At 40.6% G+C, this 16,742-nt stretch overlaps 1 protein-coding gene across 1 annotated transcript in view; it reads right to left on the bottom strand.

Moving 5' to 3' along the window:
- Positions 1 to 4,050: 4,050 nt before the first annotated feature.
- The window catches only part of LOC307253426 (poly(rC)-binding protein 4-like), a 32,994-nt gene continuing 20,302 nt past the window's right edge, over positions 4,051 to 16,742 (bottom strand). Inside the window, exons 7-14 of the mRNA XM_080031460.1 lie at positions 16,083 to 16,211; positions 13,213 to 13,287; positions 11,964 to 12,035; positions 9,661 to 9,702; positions 9,478 to 9,556; positions 8,903 to 8,952; positions 5,714 to 5,883; positions 4,051 to 4,821 (exon numbers count right to left, since the gene is read on the bottom strand). Of these exons, the coding sequence (XP_079887586.1) occupies positions 4,485 to 4,821; positions 5,714 to 5,883; positions 8,903 to 8,952; positions 9,478 to 9,556; positions 9,661 to 9,702; positions 11,964 to 12,035; positions 13,213 to 13,287; positions 16,083 to 16,211 (954 nt within the window). The 3' untranslated portion in view covers positions 4,051 to 4,484. The remainder of the gene's footprint in view (positions 4,822 to 5,713; positions 5,884 to 8,902; positions 8,953 to 9,477; positions 9,557 to 9,660; positions 9,703 to 11,963; positions 12,036 to 13,212; positions 13,288 to 16,082; positions 16,212 to 16,742) is intronic.

Here is a 16,742-nt window from a genome sequence, read left to right as displayed (position 1 = left end):
TGATAAATAAATACATAATACAAAGTACATTATAGTGTTTTCAAAGGCTTATGTCCGTTATGTTTTTTCAAAACACTGTTAAGTGCTCCTTAATAGTGAATCATATCAACTGGCGCACTGTAAGACGTGTTGCTGCCGGTCTGTCACACATCGCAGCTCTCTAAAGTTGGACTCGCAGCTCTCCTGTTGAACCGGCATCTCAAGGAACACAAACTTTAGTCACTGACAATTTCCTGAAACATACGTGAATGTATTGAGATGAGATGTTTCTATTTGTATTGCACAAGCTGCAATGCCGTTTTTTTTTTTGTCTAAGTGCTTTAAGTTCAGTCTCTGTTGAAGAAGTCTCTATTTGTCTCTTTTGGGTGACAAAGATATCTGGAGAGAAAGACTGAGGGGAAACTGAGGATGATGTCAGACAGGTCCCCTCACCTGTCACATTTTATGTTCATGGTGAATGGGAAAAAAAATTGATGGAGCAAGAACTCTCCACACCTCCACCACCTGCTGGACACTGAAAAATCAACACCAACACTACTCTTTTTCTTGCTCACTCTTTCTCCCTCCACCTTTTTCCTTCTCTCTACGGTTGCCAGACCATGTTAACCCTGGACAGCTGCAGTGGCATTGCATTTGCGTTTGATGACTAGACACAGCCCCACCTCCGCCCCTCTGAGTGGCCAGTCAAGGAGCCCACTCAGACAGCGTTGGAATCGCCTACTTGCCTTAAGTGCACTCAAATGCAGTTTGAACCTCTCATCCGGACTGTGAGAAGCTAATTTAGCCACAATCACTCTCTCCTTTTTCATTTTCTGTTCACTTTCCGCTCCCTGAAGGAAAACAAAAGGAAAAGATATCTACCTAGTGATGTTTTTTTGTATGGTTTCGTCCCGCTTTGGTTTCAGATTGTTGTTTGGTTTGTAGCGCTAAAATTTCCTATTCTGCCTGCGGCTCTTTCTCAATCACCTTCTGCTGTGCGAAAACGAATGATGTGTTTCTGAAGAGGGCCGGAGCCCGGACTGAAATAGAGGTTTACTTTTTTTTGTTGAGCAACAGAAACAGCGCTGTTTATTGCAACATAGTGGGTTGGAAGGATATAGCTAATATTTTAACAATTACTGGTTTTCTTGTTTTTTATTTGTTTTGTTTTGTTTTTCTGCAGGTGGATGCTTTGTGTTACTGTACATCAAGTTGTCAGCTGACTAGACAACATCTATTTTTGTATGTGAGATCATCAGTTGTGTGAACATATTTCAGAAACCGTACCGAGAAAGAATGCCCAGGTACTGCATCAGCTGCTGTACTTTGTATGGAGATGAACCTGAGGCTAGTTATATACAGTATGTGAGCTTGATGGCACTGAGGATATATTGTGACTGAAGTGATGCTCAAAATATAGGTACAATAGAATTTTTCAATGTAAATTCTGTTATTGTACATACAGCAGTATTGTGAAATATTTTTGAGAATTATTGCAGACGCCCAAAAAGGTTTATTGTTGTTTTGTGTATATACATGTATTCCAGAGATCAATGTAATTGATAAATATATATATAATCAGTGTTTGAAAAAGGACAAATCCATTAGACTGTGGCTGTCTCCACCGTTCTTGACTTTGAGTCTTCTCATATAAATACTTTATACACTTTTCAATGTGCTTTCCTGTACATATGGTGTTAGCATGATCAAACAGTGTTTGGTTGTAAAAGTGGTTTTCCTACTCCCATAACTGCTGTGGTATGGAATTCATTAACGATGCCAAACATTAAAGACAATCTTTTATCAGCGCTTACTCTTCCGCCTCACTTTTCCTGTGCTGTGACTGGTGGAGCAGTATGACAAGTCGACGGCAGAGGGCCTCGATTTTCATAGAAATGCTTACACAGTTTTTTCTGGATGTGTGTGTGTGTGTGTGTGTGGGTGTTCCTCAGTCATGGATGACATATTGAGATGTATTTACTTAAAGTTGGAGTCAGCGACTCTGGAGAAAGCTTGTTGTCAAAATCATTTTTGTCAAATCAGTGAATATCTTTTTTTTTCAGCGCACACAGTCAGATAGCAGATCAGGAGGAGATATTCACTGATTTTTAATTTTTTTTAATTTTTACAATAGGATTCTCCAGAATTGCAGCTTTAATGTTGACATTGAATCATGGCAATGTAGCAGTGTCAAAGGGGTCACTGGTACTGATCGTACCGAGACTTTTTACCAAAATCGGTGTCTCCCCCTCTGCTTTACAGTACTTAATATCATGTTTCAGCTCATAGCTGTCCAGCCTGCACCTTAACTGTTTTGGTTCACTCTCACCGCTGTCATAGCGTAGTTTTACAATTTCTCTTTGAAATGTAGTGAACTGAACTTAAGGGAAAATTTTAAGCAGTTCCTCAATGCGTGTGTGTGTGTGTGTCTGTGTGTGTAGATAACATGTCACACAACCCCCTTGGTCCTCCACAGAAAAGACAGTTAAAAAGTATCTTCAGTTGCAGTGACGTAGTTATTAATAAGTCACCAACATGATATTGCATATTGATATTCAAATGCAACATATCTTGTTGTTTGATAAACAGTGATGAGACAAAAATAATGTGGTCGGTGTTAAAAATAAATAAAGGTTGGTGGCAAGTCTTCTCCATAAATATCATGCCGTCTGTTTACACTACAGGCTGTCTCAGCCTGAGTACTGATGTTTGGCCTACAGGTGGAGCAAGTGGCCCATTAAGACTTGAAGAATGACTCCCATCTTGAACATCAAAGTAGAGAATCTCCTCTAATGGGTGAGGTAGGTAAATAAATATATTTTAGTTTAGTAGCATTCATGCTGATATGTTTATTTTCTGTTCATCAATGTCAAAACTCATACAATTATTGTTGGATTCAGTCGATTCAGTGTTGTTGGTGTTATAATAAGAAGATAGATAGATGGATAGATAGATAGATAAATCCTTGCATGCCAAAATGTCTGAAAAGATATACAAGAATCTCAAGGCTCCTTTATTCCATTTATTTTGGCCTTGAAACTCCTTGGACTAAAGCTAAATAACACTGAAGTTGAAGGCATTTGCTTTATGTCTTGTTCCCTCGGAAAGCGAATGGCTTTGGTAACAATGAGGACTGTGCACTCTCAGTGTTACGCATATCCACCGTGCCGTCAAAGAAGAAGAGGGGAAAAAAGAGAAGAGTAAGGATGAAAGGATCCCAGCTGCCTCTCCGGAGGATGATGCTGCTGCTGTGGTGCATGCTGATGCAGATACTGAATTTCATTTATACAGCATCACTGTGGCTTCTCTCGTTTTCCCCCTCGCCATGTTTCTGTGCTATTTACTGCTCCCTCACAAGCTCCTTCTTCTGTCCTAAAAGTGTCACTGTATAAAGTGTGAAGGGACTTGCAGTGAGTTAATTCAGTATAAAAATGCCCTGAAATGGATACTGTATCTGGGGTTTCTTGGTTGTGCACACTCACATCAGTGAATTGCTTGGCATACAGCAGGCAGAGCTGTTTTCTCCTCTGGGGTTGTCTCATTCTGCTGTTATTGTTCGGGGCACAAGAGCACGTTGATGTGAAAGCATACATATCCGACAAGTGGAATGACAGGTTGCCATCCGGCCTTTGCTTAGAGGAAAACAAAAATAACCTGGATCTGGCATTGAATCTCTTTGTGTACCCCGTTTCTCTCCTGAGTGTGTGTTCTTGCGCTGGTATAATCATTTGACAGTTATTCGGTTCAAATGCTCAGTGCAGCTATTGTTTGAAATGAATGCCTGTGGTGCAAATGAACAGACTGATGGTGTTGTGTGCACCAAAGGTATGAGAAAGAAAAGAAAAGAAAATTACATCGGGAAACAAAGACTTTTAATAAATGAAACAATACTAATAAATAAAGATTAACAAGTTTCACATTCAAAATAAAGTCCAACATAACACTGAACAGTAAAGTACAGTACCAAAGCACAGATATTAAAAAAACTAAACAAAATACCCCCCCACCCCCTCCACATCCCCCCACCCACATTTACAAATTTTCTTAAAAACTTCAAGAGGCAAACATAGACATTGTATAAAAGCATCATACAGTAGAGCATTTGTCATCTGAGTATAATTTACAAATTTATTGAAGGATAAATACTTATAACTAATCTCTTACTTGAGAAGCACATGTAAACATGTGTTTCTCAGGTGAGGTTCCTGCCCTTTTTTTTCTTTATTTCTTTTTTAGTGACCAATAACAGTGATGACTGAGGTGACGATGAAAGCGGTCCATCGAGTCATGGGAAAACTCACAAATAAATCTAGAACCGCAAATAACTTTTTGAATTAATAGCTTCATCCACATCTCCATTGGTCGCTTCTCTGTTGGTGCGTCATAGAATAAAAAGTCAAGAGCAGATCTCTGCCAGCGGATATGGCTACATCAGGCATTTTGTTTGGAAGAAGAACACTGCAGCGGTCCTTCATTCTGTGTGTGAGCTCTGAGGAGGCTGCTAATCAGTAGGGAGCAAACTTCTGTCTCTCTGGCTTTTTCATGCAGTTGGCTGAGGAGATTTTGGCCTGGTAGGCAGCCAGCGTGCTGTGGGACGGCGCTGCGGTCACGGCCACGGCCTGGGCGGGGCTTGACAGAGTCAGAAAGGGGACGGACTTCATCCCCAGCAGGCCGGAGAGGGACATGGCACCGTACGGGTTACCCAGCATATGAGCCGGGGTCAGGGTGGCCAGGGTGGGTGCGGGGGAGCCAGCCGGGGAGACTTGCTGGGTGAAGGCCATGTTGAGGTCAACCGGAGCCGCCATGGTGGCTGCCTGAGCCGTGGATTTGGCTGTCTCTAAACTATGAGGGCAAAGATGGGTGGGGGGAGAGGGAGACATGGAGAAATGGGCAGAGAATGAAGATAAGTGGATAATACTGTTGCTACAACAGCCACCGGGGGAAGTTTCTTGAAAATTATTTTAAGTCTCATTTAATCCACTGACTGCACACGTCTGTCTAGAGGAGTATTACTTCATATGTGAAAAATGTGGCTCAAGAGGGGGTTCAAGCGATGTCATTTGCCTCAAGCGATGTCACTTGACAAGTTTGAAAATTAAAAATAAATGTTTTTGACAGGGATGAAGAAAGCATTACATAAAATGTCTACGTTTTTCCTCATCTGGCATAAGAACAATAGTTTATGGTCAAATTCTATACATTTTACACTTCCATTATTTCTTTAATCATTACTTTGAATATCCAATAGCAAGGACTGATTATTGATAAAGGGATATCAATGATGTTTAATATATATTTCAAGTCATATAAAGAAAGAAATAATAGGAAGTCAATATTTTTTATATTGTATATATTTTTTTTCTTCTTTTTTTGCTTGTCTTATTTTATGTATCATGTGTATATACTACTTTTGTGTGTCCAGATTTTTTCTGTTACCAGTTGATTTATTTACAACATTGTGTGTTGCACTATGCAACAGAAAAAAAATAGAAGATGATCTTAGAGCTGCACTGCCAATATTGGATTCAAACAAGATACTGCTACCATATGTTGTACAATAGCTAGCAGGCTTTTTACTCATTCCCTCGAGGCCAATTACCAGCAGCACAAAGACATGGCTCATTATCACTTATTACTCCATAGAATAACCTTTGACCCTTTTAAACCCATGCATTTCTCTCAGACCTGCACTTGCGGTGATTCATTAAAGATGGCTGTGTACACTGGGCCTTACCAGGAGGTAATGAGGTACTGGGCCAAGTTGATGCTGACCGGTGTTCCTGTGATAGTGACGTGGCGGTCACTGGTGCCATCTAGCTGGCTGCCGATCTTGATCTGAGCTCCTGACACCTGCCTGATCTCGTTGATCTTAGTGCCCTGACGGCCGATGATCGAGCCGATAAGCTGGAGGAGAACAGAGGCCACACAGATCAGTCAAATGAACAGGGGGAAAAAAATAATTCAACAGATCATTTGCAGCCTTTTTCCTATTGTTGGTTGCTGTGCTGCTGAAAGTGATACTTTAATAAAACTGTAAATGCAAAACAATAACTAGAACCCAAAACAAAAAGGGTGCTTTGCTGCCGAGCGGACTTAATGCAGACCACTTCAAATATTGCAATTACATTGTCTTCTTCAGTGGATTGGTCATCCATCATGCATGTCAAAAGCAGCCCCCATCCCACCAGAGCCTCCCTTAATTGCTTGTGCACATGCACCGGTAAAAGAGACAAGGGAGGGCACATTTGCCTCTCATTAATCTAAGTGGCTAAAAGGTTATTGATTCTTTAGAGTGGTGATGACTTCCCCAAAACAAATCACTTCCCAAAACACATGCCGGCGAGATGCATCTCTGCACTAATGGAAAACATAATGGGAAAATAACTCAAATATAAAATATACAGTCCCTTCAACTCTCTCTCTCTCTCTCTCTCTCTGCTGATAGTAGATTAGACAATGACAAAAGTTTTATTGCATTCCAAAATACATTATCACTTATGTTCTGCTTTCATTACCCGACCTAGACCCCCGCCTAGTAGTGCCCGTAGATATTTAACCGAGCCAGAACAGGGGGCTGCCTATCTGTCTCAAGAGCAGGGTGACAGGGTTATGCTGCCAGATACGTATGTAGTGAGTGGGGCAGACAGTGATGAAGTACTTGAGGTATGTGGTGGCAGCTTAGTGACGGCTGACACATAGGTAGAAATGCACGGCACACACAAACACGGTGTTCTTGCTGCACTTGTCCCCGCGTTTCACATTCCTTTCCTCAGAAGTAAGCAGCCTGTTCCACAATGCCTGGTTTGTCACACAGCGACCTGGTTGGTCTGCCTGGCTATTATTGGCCTCACCGCTTTATTTGGGACACATACGCACAAACACACACACGCACACGCACACACGCAGAGTACCAAGCCTTAAGAGCAACTCTAGAGACAATAGCCACAACAGACCTCAAATCACAGATAACGTCTCTCCCCCACTGAGACTAAGAATCTCCACTGGACCCTGGGCTTTTAAACCAGCTGTCAATAGATGCCAGCTGTCAACAGCTCACTGGCTTTGGTGTGCATAACCTCAGGCGACAGCACTTCTATAGGAACAACCTTTAAAACAACACATAAAAATGGCTAAATAAATAACACAGGGGGTCCGGGGACACAACATGCTTGCAGCAGTGATTATTTTTCCCTTAGCTTACAAATACCATTAATTCTGCACGGTGCTTCTGCTCTTCAACTGTAAGTGGCCTATATATTGTTGAGTTCCTGCTGAGTTAGTTATTTGAAAGGACACAGGAAGAGGGATGGCATGGTGGGGATGCAGCCATTTTTCTTACGGCTAAATCTCCCTCAAGCAGAGGTACAGTATATACTGCTGACTGGCTGTAAGCAGTTCCTCAATGCATCTGTGTGTGTGTGTGTGTGTGTGTGTGTACGTGTGTGTGTGTGCGTGTGTGTGTGTGTGTGCGTGTGTGTGCGTGTGTGTGTGTGTGTGTGTGTGTGTGTGTGTGTGTGTGTGTGTGTGTGTGTGTGTGTGTTTTGGTGCACAGGTCTCCTTCAGTGTCCAGCGTGTGGGCACAGAGTGGGGTTGTGTAGTCGGAGTGTGGCTGGCCTGAGGGGGGTGGAGGGCTCAGTCGTGGCTATAAGTCCTCTCTTCTGGAACAATGGCTGGAGCTTACAGCTGTCCCTGTCACCTACATCACTGGACTCCCTCACTCCTCTGATGCATTGTGCCACGCGCCATGTGGGGGTTTACTTAGGGAGCAAAAGCCTTCAGGCATCTGAGAAATGTTGCTGGAGGGTTGTGGCTTTAAACTATACAGTATAGCGGAACTGAATCATCCTTTCTCTCTTTTTCTAAAACAAAGACAGCCAAGTGGAAATCTGTAATAGTGTCTATAAATTGCAGCTGTTATTTGCTGATGCTACATGAAGTATTTCAAGATGCAAAGACCATTTCAGATCATTTATGTGTCATATTCTATATATTTCTTATTAAATAAATCCCCAAAGAAAACAACAATAAGACTAATTAAAAACACATAATTGAGTCACACTGTAGCACTGTTCTTCATAACCATGAACAAAACCACTGAAGATTACTTTGCGTCAATCCCACATGCACTGTCATGCTGCTGTAAGTAGTGTGTATAAATATGCAGCTGAAAAAGGTTGAACACAGTCCCAGGGTATTTTCAACTAAAAACATTGCATTATATGGATGATATGTCATTGTATCGGAAATAAAAGCTACAAACTCAATCATTAATCATGAAAAAATAAAACATTTTACTTCAGGAAGAGAGCTTTCTTTCTCTGTAATAAAACAAATCAATAGGAAGCAGACCATTCAAATACCTAATACCAGAGTGATCATCTGGGGGGGAATTTGAAGCAATCTACGCATTTGATGCAGTGAATCTACGCATTTGTGATTTCTGCTCTAAATATTGGGGAGGCATTTCATCAAACCCTGGCGGAGGCTAAGTGAAGAGGGAAAGGATCTTTGTCTGTTTCCTTATTGGCTGTTTTAACAGCAGACAGCCTCTAAGTAGGTCAGAGAACATGAGAGGATTTACCGAGCACTCATGGGAGTCACTCTAAGACAGTGCAAACGCAGCCCAGACAATAATGCCAAAGGATCCATATCAGCTCAGAATCCCTTTAACCTTGGGTTAGTCTGAGGTTAAAATAACGAGGATAATTAGTGAGTTGCCAGCATGTCTCTCGTCCCTTTTGAAGTCACAACAGACGTCTTTGCAGTTGCAGCTAGCTACCGCATCCCAAGTCACGAGCTCCTCTGCAGTGTATGTGTGGGATGAGAGCTGATTTACATAATTTTTTTTCATTTTAGGGGTTGGGGTTGGGGGCTTAAAAAACGTCAAATGAAAACTCTTAAGTTGAGAGTTGCTTCTCCTTACATCATTGGGAATAAGCAGCTCCTGAGATGTCTGAGAGTTGGAGTCCATTCCTGATGAGAGAAAACACAATCGTCGGCTCAATGAAATTGACATATCAGACACTTTAATATTCATTCAGCTCCTTCAATTTAGTGAAGCCACACAAAGCACCATTGTGACATGCTGGAAAAAAGCCCCTTTTGAGCAGAGAACTAGGAGATGTATGCAGTTCATTTACATTTTAACTGATGTTTAACATGGAACTCATTCTTTCTCTCGCTCCCAGTCCTCTGACTCTGCGGAACGTATAATTTTACATAATAGTTTCTATGAGAGAGCCAGAGAGACTCTTTTCCTCCCTCCTCATAATCACTACAGCAAATGATAGCAGCTTTTACTTGTCCCGACTGAGGGCAGATAGAAAATCCACGACACGTAACAGATGGGGGAGCAGAGCAAAGAGAAAACTCTGCAAGCTGCTGCTTATTTTAGACACACTGTTTAATTAAACCATTTGTTTGACCGTCAGAGCAGTGGGATATAATCCAGAGCAAATGCTGACTATTATTACAGACTATTATTACCGTAATACACACCAGGTATGATAGTCGAAGCAGGCTGGGCCATTGGACTCAGGCCTTGCTGCTGCATTGACAGCTGATGCAGCTTGGCCAGCTGTAAAACAGAAAGCAGAACTTAATGTAGCGTGTACACTAAAGCATAAAACCACTCATGTTATATTCAGTAATATAATATAATACATCCAGAAATGGTCATACCTCTGAGTGTGGAATGCCATATTGGTTTTGCAAAGTGTAGGCCTGAAAGACAGCATCCTTCATTAGGTAAATTGCAGCAATAAAACATCACATGAAGAAGGCAATAAATCGGCAGCCTCCTAATGGAAGTGCTTCATTGTCAATACATGCCAGTTTTTCAGAATAAGATAATGTAGTCTTTACAGTTTAGCCCGGGGGGTGTTGAACCAACTGACCAATGCAGATACACTTAGATTTTTTTATCTGCCCAGGTCTTGAAAATATCTATCTCTGAGATGTCTTCCTCCGCAGTAAAATACACAAAGCTGTTTTTTTTTCTTCATTTTTTCCTGTGTGTTTTATTTAAACTGGCTTCCCCATTGTTTGCCTTCCCACAGAGCCCAATGCTTTAGGTGTAAATATCACAATGACTGCAAAATCAAACAGTTTTTCACCCATAATAAAAAACACAATATGTAGAAAAGCATTGTAGTACTATCCCTTCCCTTAATCCTATATAGTATTGTAGCATATGTACTATAACAACACAGAAATATAAGATGTGGGACTACATTATCAAATGTTTACTGTTCTTACATACTTACAGGATCGATAATCAAATTTTCGCTGTACTCCGATTATTACCCTCCAATTTAGCAGTAGCCTAATACTAGGTATGTGGGCTTAACTCATTACTCTATTATTACATAGAGCTATTACATGTTCCGGCTGGCTGTCTTACAAAACCGTCATTGTTCTCCTTCTACTACGCTCCAGTTAGACAGTAACATTATAAGTGAAGGCTTAATCATGATAATTCACTGATCTAAATTTATTACCCTAGAATTACATAGTTATACAACTTCACATTGGATTAGAAAATATGTACTGTTCTCCTCCTCTTCCATTTCCCTCCAAGTACACAGTAATGTAAGGCACCTTAGATATGTGGGCTAAACTACATGAATAATAGATTATTTTTTATCTGCCAAAAAACATACATTTACTTGTTACACTTCTAATGATGTTACGACTTTACGATTATTTTCTAATGAGGATTAAAAACATGTGATCTGTTTAAAATCATGTTAACAGTCAAAATTTTAATAAAATCAGAACAATTAATTATGTATTAAAGATTATTAAAGAGGGCCCAAATACTAGGATTATAATTAAAGGCAAGTGTGACAGATTGTTTGTGCAATCCTGCCTGATGGCTGCATCTGATGTAACATTCAGCATGAAGGCTGCTAATCTCCCAAAATTGTCTTCTTAAGTTTTTCTCAAAATGAAGACTGTTTCTTATTCTTATGGTGCTAACTAACATACAAACTTCAATGTTTGACTATTATTTTGCTTTACTTCTCTCCCATTTTCTCCATCACTCATTCTCATTACTTACATTGTATTGTCTCTACCTACAGTATCGCCCGTCCCCCCATTGTCTTAAATAATGCAATCTCCCATTTGTTAACTCCCTTTCCTTTCTCTTCCTTTCCTCCCATCTATCTATCTATCTATCTATCTATCTATCTATCTATCTATCTATCTATCTATCTATCTATCTATCTATCTATCTATCTATCTATCTATCTATCTATCTATCTATCTATCTATCTATCTATCTATCTATCTATCTATCTATCTATCTATCTATCTATACGTTAGACTTAATTCTGCTTGACGCCAGCAGTCTTGATACTATTACCAATCCATCCTATATGGTTATAAACTGGAAAGGATTGCTCGACCCATTTTAATGAATCAGTATATAAGAGCTGTTTGTATTGGAAAGCACAAAAACACCACCAAATCAGTAGGAATAACCCTGCATATTACAGCGAGTGATCTGGATCATGAGCTCTTTATATTTCATTGCCAACAATTGCAATTTACATTGTGATATTATTACAGTATCTTTCTGATGCCGCCATTGGAGGAATATTCCTACAGCAGAAATGTTTCTGTTGCAGAGCGAGGCAGGACTAAAAAAAGAGACGGGCCGAGCTGAGGTGGTGTATGATGGCATCGTGTTACAGGAGGGGTTATAGCTCTATTACAGGGTAGAACAATAGCTGCAGCTTTATGCTCAGCTGTTGTTTTTAATGCCCCATGCCAGATGATGGACTGTAAATTTGGACATGCCGCACAGCCCTCCACTCGCTCACCACTCGGATCCCCACAGTCCTCAAACTCATTGCGCTGCACTTCACAGTGGAGTTTTTGACTCATGTTTGAAAAATGTGAGTTGATTTCATCAGAGATTTATATAAATAATCAGAAGAACAGATATTAATCACAGACTTTAATGATTGTCCAGTTACCTGCTGGAGGTCCATGCCACCCTGGGTGACTGAGTACATAGGGTGAGGTGCATATTCTGAAGCCTCAAACACCTACAAAAACACAAGAGAAGCAAAGAGGGTAAATATGAGGCTTATAACAGAAATATATTTATAAAGTAAGACAATATGTCTGAATGGGAGAGAATGTCTTCAAGTTAATATGTGCTTATCGGCTGAAACCCTCCATGGTGAATCTGATATAAAAAATAATGAATAAAAACCTCAAATTTAATTTATTTTCTGGGATTTTGCCACAGATGAAATATGGTCTGAGATGTGCTCTCGAGGCTGCATTTCTGACACTTAAACACAGGCTTATAGGCCATGACTCATCCGCAGACCCTTTCCCATTCCACTTCATTTTCTCCTCTGACAAATTACACAAACATCCCTTATTACTGTGCAGCCTTCATTAAAGCCAGGGCATCGCCCAGGGCTTTAATTCATTTATTAAGGGTTAATATCAAGAACACAAAGCCCCTCCATAAATTGACCAGAGTCTGAGGCAGCACAAACAGCGTCAGAACTGCTGACAGTTATGCAGGATATCTGGCTGCTGCTGTGGCCAGAGGAGACGGCAGGTCTCAAGTCTCACTCCCTAATCTTGTGACTAGGGGAGGGTGGACATCTGTCCCTTCTCAAGCGACGGCATCAATGCCTCTCAACTCCACCCACACACACACACACACACACACACACACACACACACACACAAAAGGAGAACTTCAATTAAACATCTGGTCTTTGGCAAAACTTTCTCCAAACCTTATCTGATAACCATTTGTAGATTCATTTACATTGGGAAGGTTAGGGTGTCAGGGACATGTTGAGCTAAGATGGTGGACATGGTAAACATTGTGTCTGTTGTTAGAATGGCAGTGTGAGCATGTAAGCAGCCTCACAGAGCCGTTACCATGGTTGTGGACTCTATTAATAGAATTGTAAAGATTTGTAACTAACAAGACAAATTGAGTTGTCCACCATCTTCACTTAGAGATCAACAGATTTCTTACTGGGTGTATGTGACAAACATCACCTCCTTTTTCTTTTCTCCGTCAAATCATCTTACACTCAACATTTCGTTTTTTCTGTTTGAATAAATCTTGCCAACCTCAATTATGATGCCCCTACGACTGTAAAGGGGGATTTGCCTTATAGTTTGAGAACCACAGTGCTAGTGTCATAGATAAGCTGCCTAACACGTGTGCTTAAAACCTTTCATTCTCACCTGGTTCCCCGCAATGAGGACTGTAGCTGGTGAGGGGCTCGGTCGGTAGGGGATGGTAGCTCCCTTCGGGGGAGACTGAGGAGTCAAAAACAGGACAAGAGTCAAATTTGTAAAACAAACAAACAAAAAAAGTCTTTATCAAAAATCTCATATACAGTCATATGAAAAAGTTTGGGAACCCCTCTCAGCCAGCATTATAATTGACTCTGCTTTCACACAAAAAAGATAAAAGTGGTATGTCTTTCATTTACCAGGAACAACTAAGTACTGGGATGTTTTCCAAACAAAGATTTTTTGAAAAGCAGTATTTAGTTTTATGAAATTAAATAAAATGTGAAAAACTGGCTGTGCAAAAATATGGGAACCCTTGTGGTCTTGCTGATTTTAATGCATGTAACAGCATGTAAAATTGAGGACTTTAAACACAACATTGGTTGGATTATGTTGTTACGCCTTGAACCTCATATAAAGGTCTGTTTAATCATGATAAAAGGTATTTTAGGTGCCTAAATGCAAGTTCCACTTCTCTTTGACTCTCTGCTGAAGTGAGACAGAATGGGATCATCAAAACAGCTCCCAAAAGATCTTAAAAACAAAGATTATTCATTGTCATGGTTTAGCGGAAGGCTACAAGAAGCTTTCCCAAAGGTTTCAATCGTCAATTTCTACTGTAAGGAACGTTGTCAGGGAATGGAAGGACACAGGCACAGTTGCAGTTAAACCCAGGTCTAGCAGACCAAGAAAAGTACAAGAGTGGCATATGCGGCGGATTGTGAGAATGGTTGCACACAACCCACAGATCACCTCCAAAGACCTGCAAGAACATATGGCTGCAGATTGTGTATCTCTACATGGTTCAACAATTCAGTGCAATTTGCACCAAAACATCTGCATGGCCGGGTGATGAGAAGGAAGACCTTTCTGCGCCTACGCCACAGATACAGTTGCATGGAGTATGCAAAAGCTCAGTTAGACAAGCCAGATTCATATTGGAAGAAAATGCTTTGGACTGATGAGACAAAAATTAAGTTATTTGGTCTTTATAAAACGCAGATGTTTTGGTGCAAATTGCGCTGAATTGTTGAACGATGTACAGATACACAATCTGCAGCCAGATGTTCTTGCAGGTCTTTGGAGGTGATCTGTGGGTTGTGTGCAACCATTCTCACAATCCTCCACCTATGCCGCTCCTGTTTTTTTCTTGGTCTGCCATGCCTGGGTTTAACTGCCACTATGCCTGTGTACTTCCATTTCCTGACAACGTTCCCTACAGTCGAAATTGACAATTGAAACCTTTGGGAAAGCTTCTTGTAGCCTTCCCCTAAACCATGACAATGAACAATCTTTGTTTTTCAGATCTTTTGGGAGCTGTTTTGATGATCCCATTCTGTCTCACTTCAGCAGAGAGTCAAAGAGAAGTGCAACTTGCATTTAGGCACCTAAAATACATTTTCTCATGATTAAACAGACATTTCTATGAGGTTCAAGGCTTAACAACATAATCCAACCAACTTTGTGTTTAAAGTCATCAGTTTTACATGCTGTTACAGGCATTAAAATCAACAAAACCACAAGGGTTCCTATATTTTTGCACAGCCAGTTTTTCACATTTTATTTTATTTCATACAACCAAATACTGCTTTTCAAAAAATCTTTGTTTGGAAAACATCCCAGTACTTAGCTGTTCCCGGTAATTTAAAGACATACCACTTTTATATTTTTTTTGTGAAAGCAGAGTCAATTATAATGCCGGCTGAGAGGGGTTCCCAAACTTTTTCATATGACTGTACATGGATAAATTCCACACATCTACTCTGAAATGTCGTCAGAACTAAGTGCAAATGGCGGTGAACTTTCTGTTACACTATGATGCAATTACAGTTAATGATGCACTAAACTGCTAATGACACCAACATTATTTCCTTCCTTATTTTTATATTTACATTATTAGTCATTCATTGAATAATTGAAACTGCTTAGTGAGTGTTCTTTGTGGATAATAGCTCAGAGCCTTAGTTTGCATCAGCGCTGCGCCCTCTGGATAAATCAAGCATCCGCTGACAAGGAGACGTTTGAAGATAAAATTCTTCAAACACCAATCAGAAGAGGAGATTATACTGGGTGCATGACACTGTATTTCTTATCAAGTAACTGCAATGTTGGTAATACTGTTTCGGGGCTTTAGAATGTAGAGCATCTTTTCTGCAGGAGCAGTCACAGCATATTCTTTGTATAACTTTGCATAATTTAAATCTTGGAGCCAAAAGCAAGCGGCCGCTGGTATAGAATCCTAATGAAACTCCCAATCCTTTGAAGAAAAAGCCCTGGAAAACTGGATCAAACTAGCAATTAGTTAGTCAGGTCCAGCTGCAATCCTAAAACAAAAAGCACTTGTGCACTTCCATGAACACACAGAGAGAAACTGTGCTTGGGGTTGTTTTTCTCTCATCTTCTCCTCAAATGTTCTCAAGAGAACTGTTGTCTAAAAGGTGGACATATTTTGCTGTGGGCCATTTTGTTTTCTGTTAGTGTCCTCTCAAACAATCCTGATTTCTGACCTCGGGGCTGCACCATTTGACTCCATCTGATATCTTGCCCGACAGATTAAAGTATATCGATACGTCCTATTTTAGATGAGAACAACGCTACAGAATCTGTGTTCAGCAGCACAGTGTATCTAGTTGACTTCCACGCAACGCTGTCAGAGGCAGCGTTACGTAACAAAGAAGACGTACAAAGCCTACTAAAAATGCATTCACTTCTGCTGCGGTGGAATAGACGAACATTCATGTCGACAGCAATGATTTCCTTTGCGTAGCTTAGCATGGCTCTGACAAAATGTGTGTGTGGAGTAAAGAGACGCTTCCTACCTCCAGGATTACTGTGCAGATGAGTTTGACACACTGGATTACAGAGTCCTGATTTCCAGATATCGTCACCCCTCGCTCTGTGGAGTTGGGCAGCAAATCCCCTGCCACCTGTATCTGAGCTCCAGTGCTCTGCAAGTGATAGGGGTTTAAAAAAAGGATTTAGTTTGATTTCGGAGATAAGACATTTGTTATTACACTACCACGGCTCGTTTCTGCTTTGCTGATCTGGTATTTCTCCGGCTACTGAAAGAGACTGCACTGTAGTATGTGTAACCTCAAGTGCTGTCAGGTTAGAGATAAATGAAAAGTCGGCCATGGTCAGTAGACATATAGTAATCATCTCGATATATTTCTAATATAGCATTACTGAAGGCAAAAATGGGATTTATTATGTGTTATTTTCTGATGTCTCTATCAGACCGTAGGGTTCCTTTGGGCCATTGTCAAACCACGCCGATCACAAAATGCTTCTCTGTAAGAGAGCATGTGTCCTGTGGCAACCGAACAAACAAAACAAAACTGTGACTGAAACAAATTTGGGTTATGAACACGACAAGAAAATCTTTTTAACCGCAGGAAATCGAAATCTAGATTCCAATGCCGGAGAAGGTAAAGGCTAAAATGAGAGAGACTATTTGTAGATCTGTACAGAGCTAAAGT

Source organism: Ammodytes marinus (genome assembly GCF_949987685.1).
Source record: "Ammodytes marinus genome assembly, chromosome: 7".
Taxonomy (NCBI): Eukaryota; Metazoa; Chordata; class Actinopteri; order Uranoscopiformes; family Ammodytidae; genus Ammodytes; species Ammodytes marinus.
Note: the sequence above shows the minus strand (reverse complement) of the source record. Positions and strands in the feature narration are given on the sequence as shown.